The 27,334-nt window shown below is 45.2% G+C and overlaps 3 protein-coding genes across 6 annotated transcripts in view; 2 read left to right on the top strand and 1 right to left on the bottom strand.

Annotated features, from left to right (window-relative positions):
• GCN1 (GCN1 activator of EIF2AK4) overlaps positions 1–3,087 on the top strand; it is a 38,725-nt gene extending 35,638 nt beyond the window's left edge. For both annotated transcript variants that reach the window (XM_071445507.1, XM_071445506.1), the window contains exons 56-58: positions 240–344; positions 1,613–1,831; positions 2,378–3,087. In XM_071445507.1, the coding sequence (XP_071301608.1) occupies positions 240–344; positions 1,613–1,831; positions 2,378–2,503 (450 nt within the window). In that variant the 3' untranslated portion in view covers positions 2,504–3,087. The remainder of the gene's footprint in view (positions 1–239; positions 345–1,612; positions 1,832–2,377) is intronic.
• Positions 3,088–7,299: 4,212 nt separating this feature from the next.
• RAB35 (RAB35, member RAS oncogene family) lies at positions 7,300–22,138 on the top strand. Of its 2 annotated transcripts, none has more exons than XM_071445503.1 (6): positions 7,300–7,497; positions 11,142–11,192; positions 11,950–12,073; positions 18,676–18,800; positions 18,888–19,012; positions 19,544–22,138. In XM_071445503.1, the coding sequence occupies exons 1-6, from the start codon at positions 7,446–7,448 to the stop codon at positions 19,670–19,672; spliced, it is 606 nt and encodes a 201-aa protein (XP_071301604.1). In that variant the 5' UTR covers positions 7,300–7,445; the 3' UTR covers positions 19,673–22,138. The 2 variants fall into 2 exon arrangements, with proteins under 2 accessions (XP_071301604.1, XP_071301605.1); XM_071445504.1 differs by lacking the exon at positions 7,300–7,497 and adding an exon at positions 10,764–10,809.
• An 855-nt stretch (positions 22,139–22,993) lies between these two features.
• The window catches only part of BICDL1 (BICD family like cargo adaptor 1), a 49,698-nt gene continuing 45,357 nt past the window's right edge, over positions 22,994–27,334 (bottom strand). The window contains exon 10 of one of the 2 annotated variants that reach the window (XM_071445502.1): positions 22,994–27,199. In XM_071445502.1, coding sequence (XP_071301603.1) covers positions 27,011–27,199 — 189 coding nt within the window. In that variant the 3' untranslated portion in view covers positions 22,994–27,010. The remainder of the gene's footprint in view (positions 27,200–27,334) is intronic. The other variant, XR_011682001.1, reaches the window with a different exon arrangement.

Genomic DNA, 27,334 nt, shown 5'->3' with positions numbered 1-27,334 from the left:
TTGGGGTAGGAATTTTGTGGGCTTGGTGGGGCCTGCTGCTTTATTTCCTCTGGCTCATGGTTGCATTGGAATTTTTTCATCATATTACTCAATACCATTAATCCAATGTTTTTTCATCCTGCTGTTCTTTTGAAAGATGGGTTTAGCCTTCCACAGAAACTGACAGACCATGAGTTTGGTTTTAAAGGCTGTTGTTGAACTGTGCTGTAGTAATACCAATTCTTGTCTTTATGGTGAAGATCCCCATTGCAGTTAGTGGCATCAGAGGGATGGGCTTTCTCATGAAATACCACATGGAAGAGGGAGGCAACCTGCCTCCCAAACTTTCCAGCCTCTTTATTAAGGTAAGAATTTTCATGCTAGCTATCTGCTGGTGTTCTTGTGTGATCTGAATCTCTGTGTGACCTAACTCATGGATGGGTCTATCAAGTCCCTGAAAGTCTAGAACTTTCTTTTTGAGGCAGAGTGCAGATAGAATCACTGTATCAGCCTGCTTTGAAGCTGTGAATACAACACTGCTGTCCCTGTTCTAACATGGAAATTTGCTTTTGAGCCTTCTGTACTGAATCTCAAGCCTGAGTCTTATAAATGCATTTTTCCTTTATAGTAGCAAACAGCTGGCAGAGAGGCAGAGAAGAGTGTGAGGAAGATGTCAGGTTTTTAACATTGCTAAAGGTCAAACAGCCTTTGCTAGAAATCAAATACCAAAACTCACCTAACCTGAGAACATTGAAATTAACATCTTTTTTCAGTTTATTTTAAATATTTAAATATTTTTCTTCAAAATTCCTTTATTGGTTGTTGGTTTCTTTTGGTGTGTGGCTGGGTTTTTTTGATTTCTTTAGTTGTCTGCCCTCCCCAAACCCCACCATTCACTTGAGTATCCCTCTTGGTAGACAAGGACAGATAGAGAGGGGTGATGCTGCAGCATGTTACATTTTCAGGTTTTACATTTCTTTGCAATTTACTTGAAAAACGACCAAACATGCCAAGTTGACATGATACAGCCAACATTCTTCAAAGCAGACTTTTTGTTTGAAGTCCAACTTTTCTATGTTAATAGTATTGTGTTAAAATATAAAATACCACAGTTACCACAAAACCTTTATCACCATATTAATAATGTACCTGACATTGAGACATTAGCTTTCATGTTTTAAATGGGTTACGGTTAAAATACAAAACTCTCATTCTTTGAATTTTGAAGTGAAATCCCCTGTTCAAATGCACCCAGGATTCCAACCAGAGACTGGCCTGGCTGTTGTTGCTGAGTGAGTGTGCTGTAGAGGTGCTGACACTATCAGCCTTTCTGCACTTAGGGGTCATTGTTGCTTCCTGAGACACTAGAGATGAACATGTGATACTGTCATCAACTACATATTTAGAAATTTTCTATTGAAAAGTTGTCATGTTTTCAAGGTTTGACCTTCTCTTACACAATTTAGTCAGACTTAATTGGTAACAAGTGTGTATCTTGTGTACCTGTGAGTTGAAAACTGTTTGCCTTTTTTAGCATAGTTTTAAATACTCAAATTAGGAAAAAAAAATAACAACTGCGTTAAATATACAGTCTTGGAATATCTGAATGCAAGTGTATCTTTGTCTCCTTCAGTGTCTTCAGAACTCATCCAGTGACATAAAGTTAGTTGCAGAAAAGATGATTTGGTGGGCAAATAAAAGCCATCTTCCCCCACTGGATACTCAGACAATTAAACCAATTCTCAAAGCACTTCTGGACAACACAAAAGACAAAAACACCAGTGTAAGAGCCTACAGTGACCAGGCTATTGTCAACCTCCTGAAGATGAGAGCGGGTGAAGAAGTGCTTGAGGTATGAGACATATAAAAAAACATAATTGTTGGTAGTAAGGCTGTGTCACCCTGTTCTGCATTTGTCTGTGAAGTGCCTGCAGAATGTGCTGGAAGTCTCTTATGAAATAGATTCAGTGGGATATTCCCATTTTCTTTTAGATCTTCAGCAGCATTCTCATGCTAAGCTCTGAAGAAATCAGCAACACCTGTTCTGTACAACCTCACAGTGCAGCATTAATAGAATTGAGGCATTTAACATAGCCCCTTAAGCCTTGCCTGTGCTGAGTTCCCTCAGCTGGCACTGATAATTCATTGCTTTGGTCACCTGGATGATCACAGTGGTGTTAGGAAGTATTTAGGATAGACCACTTCATGCATCCATTTCCAGACCTGTTTTCTAAGGCTGACCTGTTTTTGGATAGTTCTGAAATTGTAAAACCAGGTGGAGACTTTTGGGATGTTTGAAAGATTTTAGTTGGTCCAGTGCCTCAGGCACTTACACTCACTCTGATTTTGAATGGTATGTTGTAAGGAGTTGGTAACTGTTGCTGTCTCCCTTCCACAGTCAGTTTCCAAGATCCTGGATGCTGCCAGCCTGGAGCTTCTCAATGAAAGCTGCAGGAGGTCCCTGCGGAAGCTGGCTGGGCAGGCTGACTCTGAGGAACAGATCGATGACACTATCCTGACGTGATAAAGCTCCCGAAGACCAGGAAACACTGAACCAACCGCTGCATCAGCATTTCAACTCCAACACCTATTATAAATGTTTTCATTTTTGAAAATGTTAATTCTGATGGGATTTCATGAAAAGGACTCCCAGAGAGTATTTTAGTATCAAATATACCAGAATAGCCTTAATTAGACCCACACTAGATGAAAATTAAAAATTTGGTCCCCTTTTTGAAACAGATAATGTGCAAGAGACAGACATACTAACCAGTACTGGTCAGCTGTGGCCAATTGTGAGATGTGGCTAGAGCACATCAGGCTTAATCTCTGGTGACAACTATTTCCTTTCCAGGGTCTGTGCAAAAACTCCACTCCTGGAGGTATTGTTGGTTTTTGCACACCCCCTGGGAGGCAGGAATAGAACTCAGTGAAAGTTCAGTTGTATTGTTTCTGTGTACTGCTAACTTGCTGCTTGTGACGGTTCTGAAGACTGAAAATCCCTGTAAAACGAAGTATTTAAAATAGCCTTAGAAATCACAGATGCGAAAGGGGGATTAAATGCAGTCTGTTTAGAGAAGGAACATTTAATAAAGGCTCTGACTTTGATCCTTCTGATGTAAACTGTTCTTTTTACAAATTCATTTGTCAACAAACTGTGATTTACTTTTCAGACCTGTTTGTTCTAGGGCATACAGTTTGTAGAGTGGACAGTGCTGTGAAAACCTTTCACAGAACTGAGGCAATACAGGGTTTAAAGCCAAGCCAGAGCTGACATTTAATGAAATCTGTAAATAATTACTCCTGTTAATTTCAAAAGTATTTTTGACTACAGACAGCTTTTTAGTTACCCAACTCACAAGAAGTCCTTTGTATTTACGTCTTCAAAGGCTTCACAAAAACTTGGCTTTTTAGGTCTTTTGGTCAATGAGTTGTGCTGCTCCAAGAAAGTCTTTTATTTTACCTGGCCACATATATCTCTTTTGGAAAAAAAATCAATTTACTAGTAGCTATGATGTCACTTGATGGAAATACTGAAAATCTTGTTGCAGAATACAAATTTTTAGAAGGCTAAATGTGCTTTACATTTCATGTAGAGCAATAGTTACGTGAGCCGTACCTATTTTATAAAACTCACAGAAGCTGGTTGCACCTAAGACAGAGCACTAAGATTTGTTATTTCATGTGGGTGGGGTGTGTGTGTGTGCAATCTTCCTTGCTTGTAACTCTGGATGGCTCAAACCGTGATGAATGGAGAACACAACACTACACATAAAATTGGAGAGCATGAGGTGGACCCCCATGGGAACACACATTCTGCCAGAAGCAGTTTTCTGATTGTTATGGCAGTAGCAGCAAACACAAGAACATTTTTATCATATTCATGCCTCAAACAGCAAGATACAATAGTGAGCAGGTATCTGGGGAGTGCTGTGGTTTATTCTGGTCAGAAGTACAAAAATCTGACAAGAGGTTCTTGGTGCTGTGTCAGTTCCCAGCCTGTGGTGTAGCATCCTGACAACAGATTTGCTGTAGGAGTTAGTGGAAGGAACTGGGGAAATCAGCTGTTTTACCCTGTACCTAAGATAGGCTCAGCTCCCACTAAACCATTCCTAGCTGACTGCCACACAATTGTTTATACAGCATCATAGGATGGAGATTCCATAACCCTCTATGCCATCTATTTTGTTATATGAACTTACCGGACTGTCAGAACTTACCTCATGTCTGAGGAAAAAGTTTTCCTTGCTGCTACCTGAGTCCATTGCTGCTTGTTCTGTTCCCACAGACATTGAAGACAGTTCATTTCAGCAGCAGCTGCATCATCACTTCAGTGTCCTCACCCCTGGATGAAATAAAATCAGATTTTCTATGTATTTCCTTAGAGATTTACATGTTTTCTAAACTTACACTGCTGCCCCTCATGTTGGTTTCATTCTGACTCCTCCTTGCCCCAAGGTGGCCACTGCTGGCCCAGGTCTCCTGGGGAGTTGTTTTGCAAGCCCCACACAACAATCTCAGTTGTCCACCCCAGCACAAGCTCTGGGTGTTCCTTTCTTGCAACACCACCATGTTGTGGACATGTTTAGTTTGTGATCAGCTATGAAGCCAAGCTACAAAATGGCTCTTTAGTTAATTATCTCTAATTCTGTATTTATGCTTTGGATGTATTTCTACAAAACTGCAGTGCTTCCCAGTTGGTCTGATGGAAATTGTGTTCTATTTCATGACATTTAGCTGCATTTTGAAGGTGAGTTTTAATTCTGATTTTTGCCTTTCAAAATACTTGTGAATTTGAAATCATCTTAAAACCACATATTCTGCACTGAGTTGGTAATACTAAAAAGTGAAAAGTCAGCTAAGTGCTCTTAAAGATTTGGCAGCTTGGGGCACTGGAATGAGTTTCACCTGTGATGAATTAGCTGTGCTCTGGGATCCCAGGAACAGCAGTTAAACCATGCAATGCAAAAACCTCTGCCCTGAAACGCCACAAAATTTGATGCCACTCAAAACCTACTAAGTAGGTGTCAAAAATCTCAGTGATTGTACTGGAATCACTCGCTCCATCACTGCAGCCAGGAAGGAATGAAAAAATGGCAAGTTTTGGTGAAGAATGTCTGTTTGAGCTCTTGATCATGGGCACCTTGGCTTATTCTGATTCCAACTGATGCTCCACATAAACATGGGAAAGAAAATTATAGGTAAATGAAGCCTTTTCTATTCACTTGTTCATTTCAACCAATAAGTTATTCTATTATTTTGATGATTTGTATTTCCAACTTAGGTAGCAGCAAGTGGAAAAACTCATTCATTTTCCCAAACAGCACCTGAATTTCTGCACTCAGCTTAGTGATTCCTGAGAGAGAGGAGTAAAAGGTGGGAGCTCACTTGCACTTGTGGAGAATATGCTGATTTTTCAGTCACAGTGAAACACTCGATTTGGATTTTGATAGCTACTTTTGCTAAACTATTTATACACTGCAGTATTAATGTATCAGAGATAAAATACCCATAATTTTTGCCACAACATGAGATCTGATAAATTGATTGTGCTAACTTGGAGACTAAAGAATTAATTTTTTTTTCATTTCAAATGTCTTAAAAATACCAGTTGTCAGTAAAAGATAATTTTTCCCTACAACTGATGGTAATAACATCTTTGAACTCTCAAGCAGCTGTCTCTGAGTGACAGCTGAACTGTGTGGATTTCAAGAAGATAAAAAAATAATTTATGAGAGAGGTTTAAACTTACAAGGTGCTAAAAACTACAATGGAAGAGAAACAAATGTAAAAGCATAAAATATTCAAATATTTTGATTTTTTTTGATTAGTCACAGTTCTTACTGTCCATTTTATTTGGTAACATCATGACATTTTATGCTTTTCATGCGATGAGGTTTCATGAGCTTAAAAATAGAAGTAATAGGAGTCACTGTCATTTTGGGTTTGAGCTGGTGGTTTGTGTGCTGGGTTCAAGGGATTTCCCTGCAGCTACAGTGTCCTCAGTTACTCTGGTGGTGCTGGATTGCCCCAGTGCAACATACATATATAAATACATATATACATATGTGGCGTTTAAAATGCATCAGTTGCAGAGTGAATGTGAGCTGAAGGTCACATGGGTGGATTCCAGGATTTGAGGACCTTGACGGGGTGAACTTTGAAAACCATAATATGTTTTTGAAGGTTAAGATTAAGAAAGGTTTATAATTAAGTGGAACATGACCCACTAGACCAGGCTGCTCCAGTCCCCACCCAGCCTGGCCTTGGACACATCAGGGATGGGACAGCCACAGCTTCTCTGGGCAACTTGTGCCAGGGCCTCACCACCCTCACAGGGAACAACTTATTCCTAATACAGACTCATTTATAATCTGTAACAATCCAAGTTATTTAGAGCTAATATACCTCTTCCCATATGGATGATAATACATGTTAGTAACAGGTTTCATTAACTAATTCAACTTGATCTCAGCAGTTCCAGTGAGAATCTTTAAGAAAAATTAATCAGAGCAAAACCCAGCACTTTTCCTGTGCCATGTCTCCACTTAGAAGTGGCAATCACCTAAAAAGTGACCATAGTCTGGCAGAATACGTGTAGTCAATATCTGTGCAACTGATAACAAAATCACTCAGGCTGCTGGACGACTGGGAGTGCTCTGGAGAGCCACACTGCAGATGTGGCTGGGGACGGTGCAAGCACAGCTGCAGATGGGCATGAGGTCAAGGCCCTTCCTAGGCCATACACAGGCACATCTGTGGATTAAAAACCCCAGGCATTTAATTTCAGACTGGCCTGACTTGCCAGGGCTGTGACACACACCTGGGCACTTCCTATCACTGCTGTGGGGCTCCTCACCTGCGGCTTGGGCTGCGCTGGGAACTGTTCCTGTACCTACACAAATCGCTCCTTTGGAGCAGAGCTGGGGCTGCTGCGGCTCCCTCACGCCTCTGACACTTTCCTGGGGGCAGCGTCGCTTTCTGCCGCGTCCTCACACGAGCACTACGGGAACTGGGGGGGAAACACGCGCCCGACGGCGGTCAGCCGGTGTCTGGGCACGGGGGGGGAGGACAAGGTTCCCGCGGAGGGGAAGCGGAGGGCGGCGGGAGACTGAGGGAGACTGAGGGAGACTGAGGGCGGTTGAGGGCGGCTGAGGGCGGCCGGTCCCTCACACTCCCGCCATGGCCGCCGGCGCGCGCCGCCCGCCTCAACCGCCGCCCCTCACGCGCAGGCGCGGGCGCGTGAGGGCGCGGCCGTTTTCCCGCGCAGCCGCGGCGCGGGGCTGGGCGGGGCCGGCGCAGGCGCGGCGGCGCAGCTGGCGGCCCGTGGCGGCGGCCCGGCGCATGCGCGGCGGCGGCCCCGCTGTCAGTTCCGGCTGTTTGTCCGGGAAGTGGCTCCGGCCGGAGCCGCCGCCGCCCCCCGCCCCCCCCCCGCCCGCTCCGCCGCCCGCGGCCGCGCCCCGGCCATGGCCCGGGACTACGACCACCTCTTCAAGCTGCTCATCATCGGCGACAGCGGTGAGCGCGGGCGGCACGGCCCGGGGGCGTGGGTAGGCCGCTGGCGGGGTGGCCGCCCCTCGGGCCGTGAGGGGCCGGAGCGCGGCGGCGGGGCCGGGTCCGGGGCGGGCGGCGCGGGGGAGCCGGGGACGGGCGGCCTCCTCCGCCCGGGGCAGCCGCCGCGTTGTGCTGCCGGTGCCGCGGCGCGGGGCTGAGCCGGGACCCGCGCTGTGCGTGAATGGCGGGGCGCGTTCGCTTGGGCTTCGGGAGGTTTTATCTGATAAACCTGCGGAACTGGCTACCGCAGGATATTATGGTAAATAGCTTGGCTGGGTTTGGGAAAAGGCAGATTAGACACGTAGAAGCCAGGACAGCACCGGCGGTGCTGCCGGCATCAGCCTTGGCGAGCGCATGTTTTGACGGCGCCCACTAATCTGTTGCTGGGATGGGCAGGGAATTCCCTTCCCCTGTGACAGGCAGTTTAGGGATCGATGGGAAGGGCTGGCTGCCCTAAGGACTGTTGTTTCCAGTGTGGCAGCTAGTACGTTTTAACAGTCATTATTATCTTAATTATTCCTTAAGACTTCTTTGTGCTTCAGCCTGAAGTCTCAGTTCTAGAGTTCCTTATTTTTTTAATGAATCCTGGAAGAGCTGGTAGCTTTGTGTGCTTCTTGTTATAGCATAGGATGCAAATATCTAAAAAGAGGAGATAAAGGCATAGTTTGAGGTTTTTTTGAAAATAGACCTTTAAATACTTCAGCAACCTCAGAAACTTCTGGAGGGCTGAGCGTGTGAACTGTGCCAGTGTCTGATGCTTTGGTCTGGGTGCACAGGGATTGGGGCTGGGAGGATTGCTGCCGTCGGTGCAGCTCCGTGTTGGTAGCACTCCAGCAGCTTGCAGCTGAATTTCCATAAACTGGAGAAGGGTGCATCCACCCTCTTCTTTTAACAGAGGTGTGGTCCTTGGGGCGGCAGGTCCCGGCATGCAGCGAGGCACAGCTCTTGATGAAAGGGTAATGTTGCACGATCTTGGCAGTTATCACCTTCAGAAGCCTTAGCTTCGTGCAAAAAAATGGTTTTTTCTACACTAAACTGTGTCTGCATGAAGGGATCTAAGGAGGGAGATAGGACAACGGCTTCAGAGCAGCTTCAGGCAGTTCTGGGAGCCTTGGATTATTACATCCAAATGCTGCATTCTGAGTAGAGCAGTGGCTCTGTTGGTTGCTGATGAGTTCCAAAACTGTTCAGGCAAGATAAACAGGATGGTGAAAACTCTGAGGAAGACTTCTCATTTTAAACAATTAAATAAATTTTGTCAGCTCAGTCTTCTTGAGCAAAATCCCTGTAGTGTATCCAGTGAAAGGAGTGTTGTGAGAATTGTCAGGCTGCCTGTGGTTCTCTGCTGTAATTAAATCTCACTATGTAGTTTGACTATTGATTTTTCTTTGGTTTTGTTTTTGTTAACCCCAACAGGATGGCTTTGTCCCTGCTTGCACGAAACAGTTTGCTTGCCTTGTTTATTGACATTTATTCCCTGCAATAGGAAGTGGACTGTTACTAGATAGGATAATTCTGTCTCATCTGCTTTCCCTTGTATGCAAATCTGTCAGAGGGGTAGTAGGTTTGTGTGTTTTTAGAACAGGTCATCTTGAAAAGCTGCTGCTGATTTCAGCTGTGCCAGATATTTAAAAATAATACAGATGATCTGTGCTTTGCATCTGCTTCGTTAATTCACTCTACCTTTCAGTAAGACACAGGTCTTAGAATCTTGTCTGACACTGAAATATACTTTTAATTGTAATTGTGCAAAGTCAATAGGCCTTTTTTTTTTGTTTTGTTTTGTTTCGTTTTGCTGTCTTCAAGAAGCTGAGGGCCCTGCAAGCCTTGTCTTCAGATCTTCAAACAGCTCTGTGTGGGAAGTGTGGGGTCACCAAGAGTGTGGTTTTCTCTGTGTGAGCAGTGTGGGTCAGAGGCAGGGTTTGTTTAGTGAGATCATTGTCACTGGGAGCATGCAGAACTTCCTGAGTTCGGGAGCTTTCTTCTCTCTGGAAGCTGCCAGCGTGCTGGGAGCTGTGCAGCTTGTGCAGTGGAGGGCAGTGTGACAGAGCAGTGTCATGTGCAGCTCTGCAGCATCGCCCAGGGCCGCCTGAGCTCGGACGTGGTGGTGTGGTCTGACAGCTCTGGGGGTTCTGGCACCTTCTTGTCTTTCACTGAGCTGAAGGCCAAGGCTGCTTGGTCAAGAAGCACACACTTGCTGCTGAAACATCCTTGTTTTCTTTTAATTTCTTATTTTTTCTTAATTGACTGGTATTTCCAGAGCTTTAATTCTTGTTAAATAACTAGTCCTCTGAAGGAACTGCTCTGCTACCTTTTTTGAGCTCAGATATATTGATTATATGCATGCTGTAGCTTTGTATTTTTTAGTCCCTTACCTCTTTTCCTCCTTAGCTTGGTAGCAGTGAGGAATGAGCATGGCTTCTCCAGATGGCTGGTGATTTGAACTCTTTGCAAATGAGACCTGGCTTACTGTAATCATGCAGATTTTTAGGCTGGTTTTTATTTTTTGTTGGTAGCTGTTGTCACATGCCAGCAGCTGAAAACTACTGGAGTTCTGCATAGCCTTTGCATAGGTCTTCTATTAAGAAGAATTTGCAAGTTATACATCATCAAAATAATTACCTTGGATAACTTCTACCTGAAAAGATTTAATAGATAATTACCTCGGTGAAGTTGAATTTCCTATTCATGCTATAGCAGATTTATTTTGGGGAGAAAGGGTCATTAACAGCAGAGATGTTATGCAGAGATAACAACGTGGAGACATTTAGATACCCAGATTCTCTTGGGTGGGTGTGCAGGAATGAGTTTCTTACAGCTCTTGTCTGAAGCACTGTGAAAAATGCTTCCCTGCAACAGGGTGTGATCAGGGTGCAAACAATCAGTTATGGAAAACCTGGATGAAGAGCTACTCAAAGCATTTAGAGGAATGTTTCATGGAACATTTTGGCAACAGGGACAGCTTCAGAAAGGTGTGTGTCCTTTCAGTGAGATGTGCAATGAGGCTGTTTCAGACAGCAGTACAGGACAGTGATTCCCAATTAGCGTTCAGGCTTCTGTTACACTGTGGCCATGCTAATGGGAGCTTTGTAGTACCGAGCCCTGTGTGATTGTCAGAGCAGTCCAAATTCCACACAGAATGGGAGGTAGGCAGGGCTGTTCCTGACATCACACATGATGTGCAAGTGGAATTCAATAGTGCTGAATTCAGAGCAGTGCTCTGAGCACTTGTTCATTCACAGGACATGCTCAGCTTTGGCTCTTTCCCTAGCAGATGTAAGCCTACTGATTGTGAACTTGCTTTTAGTTATTATTCTTCTCTGACCTCTTGAACTGACCACAGTTCAGAAGCTGCTGTTGCAGGGTTTGCTGAGGGCTGGAGGAGGGAGGGCACAAGTTCCCCCTCCCTGCACTGCTACCACAGGAGCATCCTGTCTTGGGGTGACTGTGCTTGGTCAAATCTCCAAGGAGAGTGTGGAGATGAATAGTTAAGGTGGATGGTACTAAATGATGTGCTGATTTTTATGCAATGGATGGATAAAACATTGTCATGTTCCCCGACCCCCAGGATGACTGTACTGAAAGTTTGCTGTGTTTGTTTGTTGTAGGTGTGGGCAAGAGCAGTTTGCTGTTGCGTTTTGCAGATAATACCTTCTCAGGTGAGTGGTTTGTTTCCTTCAGTAAGTGAAATGCTCTAGGTTTGCTGCTGGTTGTAAGGAATCTGTGTTTGCCCACTGATAGCTGTGCTGGGAATACATCATCTTTTAACTTTGCATCTCTTGGTATAGGCCTGTGCAGGCCATCCTGACTGATCTTCACTTGCAGCTGGAAGTCCCTGAGTATTGAAATACTGAGGTGGTTCCAGAAACAGCTTGGGTGGTTTAGGTTGTGCTATACTCTGCAGACTTCCTATTAGCCATTTGGGATTTAGATTGATTGAGTATTGTGGTAAACCACTTACATTTGTGATATAACCAATTTATTGGGAGGAAACTCCTAGAACTGTAGGACTGTATTCAAAATAAGTGTTTCCACAAGTATTTAAAGCAAAGTGTTGTCTCAAAATTTTCACAAGTGAAGTGCTCTCATAGTTACTGTCTATTTCTTGAGATATTTGGGTGCATACTCTTGATCAATGGGATAGAAAAATAATAATTCTATTTTGTAACACTGAGCTTTTAATTTTAAAGATGGCATGGGAGAAGTGATTTTATGGCTAGGAAGAAAAGCTATTAGGTACAGATAAAAATATGTAGATCAGCATGATATAAGGCATTTTAAACAGTAAGCAGATTGGGGAGCCTTGTTCTCCTGTCCAATCTGAGAGCTGCTGCCAAGTAGTGTCCAAGCAGTGTGCTTTGGGACATCCAAAATAAACAAGGCTTAGGTTCTCACTTACCCACGCTTTCCCTCCAGGCAGCTACATTACCACCATTGGAGTGGATTTTAAAATCCGGACAGTTGAGATCAATGGAGAGAAGGTGAAGCTCCAGATCTGGGACACAGCTGGCCAAGAACGCTTCCGGACTATTACATCAACGTGAGTAACACCAGCCTTTGTGCTGTGCACCTCTGGGCCTGGATCTCCTAGTCCAGAGTTGGGGTTTAGCTATTGAAGTGCTGCAGTTGATCACTAGTGATAGCTGTGTGGTCTGTGCAGTGAAACCTCTCTCAGCTGTGTCAGAACTGACTGTGGTGGTGATGTTCTGGCAAGCTTTGGAACTGGGATTTCAGAGTTCCTCACCCTTCTATGCATTTCTGTGGTGGCTTTGTCTTATTCCTCTGCTGGTATTCTCTTATTCCTCTGCTGGTAGAACTAGAGGTATTAGACTGCATGTAGTAGGCAGCTTGTCTCGGTGCCTATCCAAGTTTGTCCTCTGACTGCACAGCCAAGCACAGAGTGCAAACTCTCTGTCAGTGTCATGTAACTAATGAACAGCTCAAAGATTGAAGAGTGGGATTTCTCCTGGTTTTCCTTTAGGACAAATGCTTTAGCAGCTATCTTTATGTGGAGTTCTGCTGAAGCAGACGCCCACATGATATTAACCTTTTCCTTGGTTGGAATTCAGATTTGAACTCATTGTCCTTCTGAACAGCATGTGCAGAGCTTTTCCTGTTCCTGAAGAAACCACACCTAGAGCTGCGGTGGTGGGAACTAAGAATAAAATGTGTTTGTAAACTGATTGCAGTAAAATTGGACTGCTCATGGGGGGAAGAGGGAAAAGTGCACTTGGAAATGGAACTTTTGTTTCTTGGGTTTTAACCAAAATAATTCTTGAAAGATCCATATGTTTCACTTGGTCTTTCATGACTCACTTCTCCTTTGGCTCTTATTTGAGAGAAGGATAATTTTCAGCTGATGAACTGATTAATTTGCTTACACCTAAAAATAATGAGATTGGTTACATCTGTGTTATGTCTAGAAATGGCAAAGTCCAACGTGATGTGTGCGCCGCCCCTTTCCTCTGCACTCCTATACGGATATTACTGGGTTACTTCCATTGTTTCTTAAGTGTTTAGCTTGAAAAAAACCTCAGTTGCCTCTTGTAGGGTTCCTGTGTGTGACATCACTTCTTGTTGGAGCGCTGCAGGCAGTTTTGGGAAGGAAGTGGTGAGGGGGAGGCAGCCGTGCAGTGCTGCAGCCCTGTCAGCTGTGACAGGCGAGTCAGAGAGCCCCCATTACTGCTGAGTCAGCAAATGGCCTTCCTGTTTGCAGATTCCCGGGCTCAGGAACGAGCGTTGGGTCCTGGGGTGATGCCAGCTAGCTTAGAAAGCCATGGTGTGTCCAGCACTGAGCAGAGATACCAGCAAAGGAGGACTCCTCTGTCAGTGGGAATTGCTGCAGATTGGACCTTGTGCAGTGTTTTATGGAAATTCTTTTCTTCGTTAACATTTCAAATAGATAATGAAATGGTTTGAGGCATTTGTGCCATGACCTCTTGGAACTCTGCTGCTACTTCCTTTTGCATTCATTGCTTTTTACCCAAGTGAGGCATATTTTACTTTAGGGGGATCTAATGTTTTGGGGTTTCTTCCTTAGCACTCTGGTAGTTACAGAATGGTAACTCCATGGTCAGGGAAAAAAATCTGCATTTTTTGCAGTTCTGTGCAAAGAAGTTCACGTGTCCAAGTGCATTTGAAGTGTTGAAGAAAATGCTTTGGGAATGCTGATTATAGTGGGATGAGGGCTCCTCTTGCTAGGTTGGTTGGCTGTGCCTGTCTAGTGTTCCTAATTGTATTGCCTATAAAACCAGGCAATAACAAAAGTTAAATTTTAGAAATGGTTCTGGCTGGCTTGTTTTGTGGTTAGTTTTTTTTTTTTTTTTCATTTATTGGCAAAGTTAACTGATTTATTTATCCTAAACTGACTGACAAATCAACCTTGCTTGTTCTTACAAAAGGCCTTGGCTATCAAATCATGGGTGGAGTGTGAGTGCCCTGTCAACAGAATGTAGTAGTCTCCCTGGTCTTTGACTAGATTGAGGTTTAGACTGAAGTTAAGAATATAAAAGGTGTTCCTTCAGTATTACAGTAGGTCAGGGAGTCCCTTTACAGTGAAAGGCAGAGTTCAGATTGATGTTGAGCCAAGCCTGGCAAGCAAGCCTGAAATTAGAGCCCATCTGGTAATTACAGTAATAGGTTGGTAGTGCTGCTGTGTGGACTTAGAACTGCAAAATGGTAGAGGTGGTAGGAAGTTAATAGTGGAAAATTGGGAAACATTAAAAGGTTGTAGTAGTTTGATTTCACGTGACTGTAACTACAGTCAAAAGCTGAAAAGCAGAATAAAACTGTTAAGGAACAGAAATCACGTTGGTCTGGAGTATTCCACAGAAGCTCAAGAAAATTTCAGACTAGGAAGTATGAAGGCAGCTGGTTTTATTGTCTGTTAAATGTGGAAATACTGGGATAGCTGGTGCCTTCTGGGAGGAGAGGCTGATCTGTGTGAATTTGGTTGCCATGGAATGTCATCCAAATTAAATTTGATTTAAATTCACCAGGGATTTAGCATGCCAGGATGCAGCTGTATTAGCAGGAATACTTAAAATGCACGAACAGCCAGTCCCTGTACTTGATTTCCTCTTGTAGACAGGACTACTTTGTCCTGATTCAGGACTCTGGGTTTAGGATTCCAGCTTTACATAATGGCTGTCAGATGCCAGCTCAGGATGAATAGTGATAGCAGAGGGACCTTCTGCCATGGTTTCCTGTGGAATGGCATGTTTGAGAGAGGGATAAGACCTTTGAGATGATAGAATTGCTGTGTCTTGTAAAGCAGATATGACTAAAAGGCTAGTAGTTAAAAGACTGGTCTGACTGACAATAGGTGTGCTTCCAAGAACTTGAAAGAAAGATGAGTATGAAACCAGGTAATTAGAAGTCTCTGGAAATGGTTAGAATTCTAGATGAATGAAAAAACAAAGGAAATGTGTGCTACAAAGTAGTGAAATATGAACAAAGAAGCTGGATTAAAAACCAGTGCCCTGTCTTTCACGTTTGGCAGTTAAATGTTTTCCTGAAAAAAAAAAAAAAACCAACATATGGGTCCTACTGGACCAACATAGTGTCTGTTTTAAATCTGACTTAGCTGCTGCTGTGCTCCATGAAGCTGTTGTTATAACTCCAAATGTTAATATTGGGGAGCAGTTGCTAGAGGGAATCTGAGAACTTTGTCACTGGTTTCTTGCAGCAGCGAATGCCCCAACGAGTGGCAGCTGTTCCTTTGTGTTTCCCAAGACTGTGTTCAGGGATGTGAGGAGGGGATGCAGGTGGCTGAAGGACATGTTGAGTTTGGGTAATCCCCAGGTAATTCCAGTGGCAGAACAAGCAATAAGGTGTTTATTTCAATTAAATGTTGGCTTTCTTAAGCCTTTTCCACACCTAAGCTAAATGTAAAGCCTCTAGGTCTAGGGACTTACAGCTGTATGGGAGATTGTTGGCTACTACCCAGCATCCAAAGGTGTACACAGGTCAGGTTTGGTTGCCTTTCACCTCAGCAGGATACTTTCATGGATACTCTTAACATGAATAACTGGTCTAGAACATTTTTTTCTGTATTTCACAAAGGTATTTCCACCAGCAGATGCTGGCTTGGGGGTTTGCAGAGTACATGGCAGAGCACTCCCACCACACAGAGGACAGCCAGCACCAGTCTGTGACTGAGAGGCTCAGATTGAGGACTTCAGGTCTCTTCTGCTTTCATTTCTGTGGTCTCTATTTCCCCAAAAATGTGGATGGGAAGGAGATAAGACATTCTTTCCCTTGTGTCAAAGTCTCAACTACCTCTTGGTTGCCAAAAGCACAAAATTTACACCTACTCCTCCCTGAATGCCAAAAGCCCCATCTGTTCTCTACTCGCCAAAGCCCACAACCTGTTATAAAAGCAATTCTGCACTGCATCATTCTGGAAGTTGAAGTATGGGATAGGATAAATTAGATTTTGTTTTCTAGTACTGTCCTGCATTTGGGGTTGGAGAAGCTTCTCTGTACTCGTTAAGCCTTAAATGTTATCTAGGATGCAGAGCATCTAACAACTGATGGAAAATAGCATGACCACATTTTTGAGAAAGAATGTGTGCTATGGGACTTAAGAGTTAGAGAATAACAAGTAGCCATGGTCTTATCTCTCAGGTTTATCTCTCTTGGTAATGACAGCCAATAGAGAAAATGACATTTTAGTGTAGACGAGGGGTTGGCAACCTTTCTAGAACGATGTGCCAGACAATTTTCTGTTCCAAAAATAGCAGCAGTGTGTGCTGGTAGGCACTCAGCAGGAGCCAGGGGTTGCTGTCTTGCACAAAGGAAGCTGTTTCTGATGAGGTGGTTGGCAGTATCAGTGGCAGGAGCTCCAAACCCCTGCAGGGTTCCCATTGCTGTGGTGGTCTCTGCTGCAGGGTCCAGCCCACAGCCCCATCCCAGGAGCAACACGTGGTGGTGCTGACATGGAGGTGTCAGGAGTGGGATTGGTGTGTGCAGCTGCCCCTTCTCCACTCCCTGACATCATGTGCTTTGCTCAGGAGAAAATGTAGGTGTGTGGGCAAGGTAGGAGCAGCAGGATGCTCTGCTGGGCCCCTGCTCGGGCTGACAGGGATGCCAGGCTGGGCTCGGTGTGCACAGCACAGAGAAGCAGCTCTGCGTAGGTGCAGCTGAGCCACTGCGCTTCTGCAAGGGCTGTCTTGGCAAATGCAGTGCTCAGTGCTGGGGAGGAAGTGGTAGGTCAGCCTGGGGGCTGCTGAATTAAAAGATTATTAGGTGATGATATGGGAGAGCTTGAAGATAATTTTATTGTTCAGCTGTGGAGAAATGCAGTGTGTTGGTAGGATTGATGTCACTCAGAAGAGGATTCATCAAAACCAGTGTGCAGGGCGTGCCAGTATCAGGAGAGGATGGGTTATTTTTGCAACATGTGGATTCAGGCCATGAAATACTTTTCCCTCTAAAGGATCCAAGTTATGAATAAAGTTGTGTTGTAATCAAGTCAAGCACAAATGCAGTGCTGTAGCAACTTTTGAAGTTGTTGAAAGAATTGACTGTGAATGGACTAGAACATTTGAAAGTACAGGATTTCTTATGGGCTGGGAATAAGTAATTCTTACCTGAGTTAGTTCTTGCCAAGGGAAGCAAATGTACAGCATAAATCACTGGTAAAACATGGCATGGGAGAAGCATTTGTGTGTCTTCTGCAAGTGCCCAGCCAGGCAGTAGGAGCAGACTGTTCTGCTGCTGCAGAGCATCCTGGAGGAGCCCTGGTACCCAGGGCTGTCACTGCAGGGGTCAGGAGAGGAAGGTGTGTGACCCTGGGGGTGCTCTGCGCCTCTCTGCAAGTCTGTCTGATGATGCATAAAGGCAGGTGGCTGCTCTTGTAGAAGGATGATGAGGCTGGAGGTGGAAGAGACAGTGACTTGCTGAAGCACTTCAGCAGCAAAGACAGCTGAGGCTTTGAGATCTTCTCAAAGGTGTGTTTGGGTTAGAGTCAAAGCTTTGAAGTTCAAAGATGTGTTTGCTGAGTTGGAAAAATCAAAGAGGAGCAGAATGGTCTCAGTGGACATCTCTGAAGTGCACAAGCAAGAAGTACTTGTGATAAGACAGCAAGGTCTAGTAATGCTGTCACAGTTTAAGGGAAAATCCTCAATTTTGTATGCTGGTTTCTTGAATTTGTTTTATTAAAAATTTTAATATTGATCAGAAGAAAGAGAAGAGGATGAAAGGAAAAGAATAAAGTTACACATAATACAAAAAAATGGATCCTGATGAAGACCTCACTGTTAACTGTTACCTGTTTAAATTACTTTTTATTTTTTGGGTTACAGCTGCCTAATTTGCCATAGGGAATGTACTTGGTAGCCTTGTGATTGTGGCTGAAAACTGAGAAGGCAGAGCTTGCTTGTTTCCTATTTAGCATTTTCGTGGTGCAGATACTGTCTGTCTTTGGTAGCTTTGTGCAGGTGATAATGTTGGAACCTGAATTCAGATATTTTTCTTGCATATCAGACTTGTGCATCATCTTTTAAAGGTGCCAGTTGCCCAAGACTAATGGGAATAAACTGAAATACAGCTTATTTTTAATGGCTAAAGGTAGCAGAGTGTATTGAATGCACATATGGAGTCGATCTGTTGAGTAGGAAGGTGTGATCAGAACACAGTCGCTCAACAAGACAGAAATTTTTGAGAGCTCAAGAGAACTGTGACTGAAGGTTGAGTATATTTGGAGATCTGCTGAAATTTTAGTCTGTAAGTGATCGTTCACAGATAACAGAATTACTGCAAAAACTTGATGTGGCTTATACAGCCCCAGGGATCACATCACAGCCAGGTCTGAGGATGTGCTGGGGGTACCATCGCCTTTGGTCCTGTAGCTGGAAGACAGCATTCATCTTTGAAGGTCCTGACAACCTGAACAAGGAAGATTTTAGAAGACTTTGGACTTGGAAATGTATTTGTGTAGAGTGAACGAGCAGGGAGCTCTCTAGCTTTGGGGGAATAGCCTGGGATCAAGCTGTTATAAAAGAGCTACATGAGTCTCAATGGAGAGAAATGGGGGCACTTGATTACCATAACTTGAGGATTTGTTGTGAATCCTGTAGAAGCTCAGTGGAAGAGAAGGTGATGCCCTGGGTTAACATTTGCTGTCCTTTGTACCCACAGGTATTACAGAGGAACACACGGGGTCATTGTTGTCTACGACGTAACGAGCGCAGAATCTTTTGTGAATGTAAAACGGTGGTTGCATGAAATTAATCAGAACTGTGATGATGTCTGCAGGATACTTGGTAGGTGATTAGGGAGTTACAGCACCTTATTTAGGGGGCTGGCCTGCTGGAATACCAAACTGACTTTTATTCTCTTTCCTTTTTTAGTGGGCAATAAGAATGATGATCCAGACCGAAAAGTGGTAGAAACAGAAGATGCCTATAAATTTGCTGGGCAGATGGAGATCCAGTTGTTTGAGACCAGCGCCAAAGAAAATATTAATGTGGAAGAGGTAATATAATATTCAGAAGAGTAGAGATAGAATGATTTAGGGATAATGGTGTGGGAAGAAATAAAAATTCCATTCTTCCCATTGAGAAAGAAAAAGTGCTTGTATGAGTTGGAAGTAGTAGGTAAAATCTCAAAAAGAGACATTCAGCTGTTTTTGGATGAGTTGGGGAAGCAAAATGAAGGAGCCCACACTGCATTTTCAGTAGCTTTGCAGTGCTCATGTATTAGGCAGGAAGGAGTTGAGAATGCTGGTAGGAGGCAAGACTATCCAGACTTCACTCCTGCCCTCAATTGCCAAACTGCCCTGGTTTTATTGGTTTGGAAAAAGGGATAGAGGTACTGTTTAGTTTGGGAGTGGGTTGGGGAAAGCTATTGGATTTCCACTTGGGCCATAGTGGGTTGGGGAAGGTCTCTGAAGTGTTATTGTAACATAGAGAAAAGGGGAATGGGAGCAGCACCCCACAGGAGCCAGCACCCCACAGGAGCCAACCCGAGTTCTGGGGTGGTCTGAGTGTGCTTGTTTCTCTTGCAGATGTTTAACTGCATTACAGAGCTTGTCCTGCGAGCAAAGAAAGAAAACTTAGCAAAGCAGCAACAGCAGCAACAGAACGATGTGGTGAAGCTAACGAAGAACAGTAAAAGGAAGAAGCGGTGCTGCTAATGCCCCTTCCCTGCTGCAGAGACTCTGCTCTCAGACAGATCAGCCCCTCCAGCTAGACTCGGGCAATTCCACTGGGGCAGGCTTTGGGAGGACTTTCTCAGTTTTGTGCCGTTATTTAAAGATTATTTTTTCTCCATGTTTTCTATCAAGAGGCGCTGGCACCTTCCCACTGCAGTGCCAAGAAGGTATCGGATGGAATCTTGCCCCCCTCTCCTCCCCTGCTCATTCCAGTGCGCCTTGTAGACAAGAAGGACGTTGCCTACCAAGTGGACTAATTAACCCAAGAGTTTGTATATAATGTATATTGCTTTAACCAGCCTCGCCTCTCTGTTGTCGCTTTGGCTTCTGCCTTCTTAATGTCAACCAATCATGGACTGCAGAGTTCATCTTTTTAAAGAAAAAGTTTAAAAGTTCTTAATTTGAGTTGGCCCCGGGCTGGCACTGCTTCCTGGGGCCTCCAGCTGCATTTCTGTTGGGCTCCAGGCTGGCATCTGCTGCCCCTGGGGCCCCTGGCTTCTCCTGGAGTCCCTGGCTTTTCCTGGGGCTCGGGCTGTGTTTCTCTAGGTACCAGGATTGCAGGTGTTGCTGCTGGAGCCTGGGGTTTCGTTTCACCAGCCCCTGGGCTGGCAGCTGGAGCTGCTGCTGGGGCCTGGAATTTCAGCTTGCCATCATCCAGATTCGTGGCTGGATCCTTGGGTTTCACCTCCTTGTGCTGCAGCCCAGCTGTACCTGTGCTCTCCTGTAGTTTGTATCAAGATACTGGAAAACAAACTGACCTGCAGAAGTGGGATTTGTTTGGATAAAACCTTTTTTTTTTTAAGCAAAGTTTAACAACTTTGACCTCTGCTTCTGGTTCTGCCAGTGTTCTAAGTGAGGGTCCATTTCTTTTGAGAAGAACAAAAATCATGTGATTCTGCCAAAAACCCCAAACTTCTCCTTGTTGCCCTGTCCACAAATAGGCAATCTGAACTTGAATGTGAATTTTGGTGGCAAAGCTTTTGTTTTTGAGAGAGAAAAGGCATGAAAAAAATTGAGCTCTTCTTATTGATGTCTGAATATGAAAGCTGCAGGATCATTCCCAGGATTCTTCAGTTAGGAAGGAGGACTGCTGTTTAATGCAAAGAAATGGAAAGCTTGCTTGCTTGGGTTATGTGGTGGTGGAGGATCACACTTGGAAACAAACTGGGCTTGCTGTGCTCAGCAACATTTTCCTGGCCCTCGTCAGCCTTTCTGGGAAAACAAGGGCTCACTTCCTCAGCCTGAATAGATGTAGTTAAAGGTGGAGAGTGTATGTGTGTGTGTAACTAAAATATCAAATGTCTGGGCTGAAAGGACACGCTCAGCACCTGAATTATTGCCTAAATAATAATAAAAAATAATTTTACCTTAAAAGGCATGGAGGGTATGACTTCCTTTAAGGCCTTGAAGGGGGACATACTCCATGTGCCAGTAAGTGGCCCTGTGGAATTGCTGGCCTTAGTTTGGTAGGATGTGATTCACCCATGTCCATGAGCTTGGAATCAGCCCACTTCTCTCCCTTCCTCACCCTTTCTCCAGGAGAGGCTAAATTTTAGTCACTTATTTTGCCTGCATTTTTTTAGATTTTTCAGGTTGTGGTGAGAGCCCTGATCATACAATCACATCACAGTCAATCACTTTAAAGACTTTTTCCAAAGTGCAAACGATGAATGTGCAACACGTGGGTTTTTAATGGGTTCAGGTGCTGGGATATGGATCCAGCTGCCTTCACCCACCTCTGTTCTTCACATATCCTGCATTGGTGACCCCAGAACTGGAGTGAGCTGGGATGGTGCTGCTGGGGTGAGCTCTGATCAGTGTTGAGAGGCTGTGCAAAGTGGTGGCTTTGGTCACACCAGCCCCTCCTGCCTGCTCTCCAGTGTGGAATGTGGTGTGTGCTGGGAGGAGCTGGGCCCGTCCCTGGAGCTGCCTGTGGGGTTCCCCCTGCAGACTGAGGGGCCCGGCTGTGTTACTTTGGGAATCTTGTTGGTAGCTGTGTGCAGATCTAGGAGGGAGTAACTTCATATAGGCAGAAGTAAAGAACATGTCTGAATTTACTGGAAATGATGCAATAAAATGAGGAAATGGTGCACCCAAGCCTGGAGTGTTCTCTTATATGGAAAAATTGGTCCTCTTTGAGTCCAGGTTTTTGTGGCTGTGGTTGGAATTCTGTCAATCCAGGTCCAGCTTCCTGGCTTAAAGTGGGAATTTCTTTTTTTTTTTCCCCCAGAGCTGGCTGTAGAGGAGCAGTTACCTCTGCTCTTGCCATCACTGTTCAATTGGAAGGGGTGGGGACTGTGTCTCTAGTGGTGCTGATGTGAAGTTTCCTAAATGTTGAGCAATGGAATGTCTAACTGGTTTGCTAGGATTATTTCTGTAATGAAAGTTTCTAATTATGCTTTTTAAATAATTTTAAAAAACTAAAAATAAAGGTTACAAGCTGCCAAATCTTTTTTTGAGGCTCTGTTTCCTCTGCTGTCCAGCACCTGGAGGTGAAGGGTGGCAAGCCAGGGGTGAGCTCTGCTGCTGAGTGTAAAGGGTTATTTCCTGAGAGGGGATATTAAAAAAACCACAATTTATGCTTTCAAATGTTTAGTTGCTGTTTTAGTTTGAATGAAAGAGGAAGGTGGAGTGGGTAGCTTATTTCTGTGTGAAGTGAGGTGCCTGTGATTGTGCTGAAATCTTTTGTCTTTCTGCTCAACAAAAAGTACTGAGTGAGCTTTGAAAGCTCCTTCTCCCGAGGTGAGGAACAATCACCTGGAGTCTCTCTTCACTTTCCCAGGGAATTGCTGTGTGTTTAATGAATCTGTGCAGGAACTGCAGCCGTGGCTGTGCCCTCAGCATCCCCTTGCCCTGCCCAGGCTGCTCCTGGGCAGAGATGGAACCCTCTGGGAAGGTGCCTTGGCTGTGTCTGTGCCCTTCGGGAGGAGCAGCTGGAGGGGACTCCTGGGGCCGTGTGGGTGGCCTGAGCTGCAGCTGCTGCCAGCTGTGGGTCTGTGCCTCTCTGTGTTTCCTGTCTAAACCCCTCCCAGTCTGAGTCTGCCTCCATCCCAGGGCCAGCAAAGGACACAAATGGCTGGAAGGTGAGATGATTTACCCACCTTTAGGTGTTCCTAAGAGATGCAAATGTTTCAAATGTTTTTGCCCTGGCCCCTTCTCTCCTAAGCACACACAGGGGCTTTACCTGGCTGAATTTCGTGGGATGATGCAGCACCAAAGATGCTGTTGGGTGTTAAATGACAGTTCAAAAAATGAGCTTGTTTTGCTGCTGGGTACAGTAAAGTGGTGAGAGCTGAGACAGTATCGTATAAATGATGTTTTATTCTGAAGAGAACTATTTACAAAAGAAGTAGAGCATTGTTTTTACTAAAAATATGCCTTTATAGATTTTTATAATATGTATCTTATAAAAACCATACATTTATTTACATGACTGCTACATACAAAAATTACAGCACTGTGGTATATGTACATATCTATAGGTACATTCTTTCTGCTTGTCCCTGCTGTGTGCTTTTTCCCTCTCAATCCAAGGGAATCATTGCTGCAGCACCCAGACACTTCCTTTCTTGGCTTTTTGGTTCAAACAATCTTGCTTTTTATAGCTGAGTGGGGAGTAGAGAGTTTGCCTGATGGAGAGGCATATCTGGAATCTACCATTCTAAGTAGGACAAGTGCATGTGGCCCTGCCTGCAGCCTCACTTCCTGCTCTCTCTGCAAAATGACTCTGTTGTCAGTAACTTTTTCATTTACTGTTCATCTCCATGACAAGTTGCTGATCTAAGTTTGTGGGAAGATAAAGTGCTAGTGACTTGCCTTTCCTTTACATTTGTTCCTTGTTTACAGTTGCTTCCCTTGCAGGGTTTAGGAAGGGGAGACTGATCCCTTTTCCCTCAGGCTGGCATAACAAACGTTTGCCCAAAGAGTCTCCTGTTACCTGTGGGAAAGTCCTTTGTAACCTTAATCTCAGCAGGCATCTCTTCTCTGTGCAGTATTTGAACAGTGACTGTGCAGCACTACTGTTTTATTTACCATTATCTCAAAAGCAAGGCTGAGGGTTGTGTTTAGAGCTGCTGATCCCACTCATTAAATCTCCTTTGGGATCCTGAGTACCTGCTGGATTGATGTCCTTCCTCCATCTCATCTCCTGGAGCTGCTGTGTCCTTTACACCGTGGGTGTATCCTGGAAGAGTCAAGTGCCACAAGTGAAGGAAGTGTCTTCCAACCAGCACTGCAAGGCTGATTCCAGGCTGTGACAGGATGGGGGCAGTGTGTTAATGACAGCACAGAGTGAAGCAGTCGGGACCTTGTTAAAACACAACGTGACAAATACAGGTGAGGTTTTTCAAGACAGAAGACAATACCTAGCTGCTGTGTTAAGGCAGTTTCTGTTCCTGTGGAGTAGCAGCTCAGCACAAGGAGGTCTCCTTTGGTGTGTTGTCCAGTTCATTACACCCAGTTCTCTTGTATCTCTGGGTTTAGTAGTGCAACTAAGTCTTTAGGGTAAGGGGCTTGTTTGAAGAAACCATACCCAACTGGCACCTTAGAACATGCAGACTTTCCTCTTGCAATCTCTTCTGTCACTCTTGTTAAATAAATAAAATTGCAATGGGATTAAGGATTCTCATTGAATGAAGAGATGGGCTGTGCCTACCCCTGCAACCGATTGAGTCACTTTCCTCAGCAAACGTAGCAGAAGGCACCTTTCTTCATCTCATTACTGCATCTTCGTGGGGTAACTTAAGGCCCTTGCCTTAGGATTGCATCCATCCATCCATCCATCCATCTATCCATCCATCTATCCATCCATCCATTCATCCTCACTGGCGTAGAGTCCCACACATGGTGGGCATGTGGCTTGAAGAGAGCTGGTGGGATCTGGGAAATGACCACTGGCAGCAGAAGAAAGGTCCCTGAGGACCGAGATGTTCATGTGGCTCTCCTGTGACAGAGCACCGTTCTCAGTGTTCACTGGTGTCACCGTGTCACATTCTCAGTGTTCACTGGTGTCACTGTGTCCCAGGTGTCACTGGCATCCATGCATCCACTCCTCATTTTGCAGGGATCCAAGGCTGGGGTAATGCATGTGGGTGTGACTGAGTCCTGGCAGCAGGAGATGCTGAGCAGGTGCCTCGTGTCCCTGCCCTGTCCAGAGTCACAGCAGAGGCAGGATGGGAGCATGAGGTCATGTGGCACTGCACTGCAGCCCTTCCCCTCGCTTGCACAAGTGGCTACAAGGAGATACTCGACAGCTGAGCATTGCCTAGAAAGGAGAGGCCAAGTTTCAGTTTCCTTCCCTGCCTGTGAGGCTCCTGATGCCTTTCCCCAAAAGCATCAAGCTGTATTGGTGGGGCTTTGCCCAAGCATCTCCTGAAGAAAGTTCTGCAATCCAGAGTTCATTGCTTTCATGTAGATGGGTTTCACCACTCAGCTCTTCACTATCATGGCCAGTCTCAGAGCACTCTGCTCCTTGCAGCCCAGAGCTGCCTTAGTGCAAGATGATTTCATACCAATGTGGTGGTTTCATGTAACAAGGAAATACAGGAATGCTCAAATCTTCATAGGCAGAAAGGATATTTGTAATACTGAGGTATTATGGATGTTCTATCCCACAGGGAGGTAAAACCCAAGCCACCAGCCTCTTACCTGCTGCTTAGAAGGTGATTGGTACCTGTTCTAGCAGAAAGCTTGTTCCTGTGAGTAGAGATAGCAGCTCCCTGTGGGATGGTGTGTTAGCACCGAAGTTGCTGAGCAGGGCAGGGCTGGAGGTGAAGCCAGCTCTGTCTGCTGTGGGACAGTGTAGGTGGTGGCCTTTTGAAAGCAGCAGGAAACAAACTCATGGGTAGTATGAGCTGGGAGAATGTGTGAAAATTGCATGACAGCAGCAGGACATCTCTGAACTGAGCCTGGTGCTCCTCACTGGCTTATGATGGTAGACTGATAAAAGAGAAGAGCTGTAAAGTGCCCATCCAGTGCAGAGGGCAGGTCCCTAGTTGAGTATTGCAGGGTTTCCAGCACTGCTGTGTGCTGGAATACACCAAAAAAGCCACGTTCCTTCTTGTTGATCAAGTCGTGCAAAGCAGGCTCTGGTCATCTTTGATCCAAAGGACCTTTGGCTACCTGGTCCCTAAAGGGCTGAGTAGCAACTGACCCCCAGGCAGGGACAAAACTCCTTTCTGTCAGGCCATAGCCAGTGTTTCTGCATAGGGCAGAGTAACCTGCAGGCTTTCCAGAGCTTTGTAGACACCCTGATAGCCTTTGGCTTCAGTGAAGGCAGATGCCAGTGTGCTTTCTGAGGATGGAGTCTGCCAACCCAGTGTCAAAGACTGACTGACATCATTGGGAGTAGGCTTCCAGTGAATTATTAGTTAGGCTTTTGGGGGCCTATCCAGTTAAAATGACAGTTTTCTTACTCTGCTTGGGAGATGTGTATGGCTTTGGGGAAAGGTGTGTGACTTGCTGAAGCTCCCAAACTACTTTTGGCCATTGGAGGAACAGCAGGTGCCCCGGGACTGAACATGCACAACTTTTATCCAGTCTGTAATCTGTTGTAGATGGTCAGTGTCCTGGGGAGAAATCTGTGTAGCTACAGCCTGCAACTCTTACCTCTAACAGGAGGGAGCTGGAGACGACAGTGACACCACCCATCTGTCCCCTGCCCTGAGCTGTGAGGAGCCTGGATCCCAGGGAGGGTGAACGGCCACGCAGAGCTCAAGGGGAGATGGTGCCCAGGCAGGAGCTGCAGTGAGGGCTCAGCTTCCACCATGGAGAAAGCTACATTGGTCAAAACATGGTATTGCTGGGGCCAGAGTGACTCCAGTCTCAGTGGGATGGATGAAGGATGTCACAGCTGCCAGGGTGATACAAATGGCTCCCTTCTGTCCTCTTGCATTCAGCTCTCTTCTTCCCCTTCTGCTTGCTGTGACAGAAGTTCTCAATCCCCTGCACCGCTCTGTCTTGGGGCTGCTTATTTCCTTCTCCAGCATAAGAATGCTTTTAAGACAATCAGAGAATTCTTCACAGCAGAAACTGGACTGTGTCAAAGCGCCTAAAATATACCCTGAAGTTTATCACTTCATGTATAGAATAAGAAAAGTTTCTTTCTACTAGAATCACATTGTCAATTTGCAAATCTCCAATTCATGTAAACATTTGGTTCAGACCAGGTGCGGTGTAAATAGTGCAGAGTCTCAAGGGTTAACTCCTTTGCCCCCTTCTTTTTTACTCAGTGAATCAGACTTGGGTCCATCAGCAAGCTGGGCAGCTGCCCCACTCCCCATCTTGAAGCAGGAATTGTTGGAGAGTTTTCTCTTTTTCAAATTAATTTTTCTTGAAAAAGGAGAAGAGCCGGTTTCCTTCGGCCCCGCCGGGCTCGTCCCCCTGCTGCTCCGGCCTGGGGGAGGGCCTGGCGCTCCGCCTGGTGCCACTGGAGAAGGAATAAGCAAGCTGGCTCCATTCCTTCGGGTGTTTGTCCATCAGCTGCTGGTCAATGACCCTGTGCATGTCATCCTGCAGCAGAGGGACAGGACAGGGCCGTTAGTGGCAGCTGACGCCCAAGGGGAGCTGGGGTGGGGCGGCTGAAATGGGAATGGAACGTGCAGTGATGAGATGGAGCAGGGATGAGGGAGCAGGGACAGGTCTGTG

The sequence above is a fragment of the Agelaius tricolor genome, unplaced genomic scaffold (genome assembly GCF_023055355.1).
Source record: "Agelaius tricolor isolate 1412-34295 unplaced genomic scaffold, bAgeTri1.0.p SCAF_20, whole genome shotgun sequence".
Classification (NCBI taxonomy): Eukaryota; Metazoa; Chordata; class Aves; order Passeriformes; family Icteridae; genus Agelaius; species Agelaius tricolor.
The sequence above is the reverse complement of the archived record's forward strand: the minus strand, read 5'-3'. Positions and strand labels throughout refer to the sequence as shown.

Coding starts and splice junctions, on each gene's coding strand:
- RAB35 (XM_071445503.1), top strand. CDS start 7,446: ATGGCCCGGGACTACGACCACCTCTTCAAGCTGCTCATCATCGGCGAC. Junction 11,193..11,949: donor TGCAGATAATACCTTCTCAG/GTGAGTGGTTTG, acceptor CTTTCCCTCCAG/GCAGCTACATTACCACCATT. Junction 19,013..19,543: donor AAAATATTAATGTGGAAGAG/GTAATATAATAT, acceptor TTTCTCTTGCAG/ATGTTTAACTGCATTACAGA.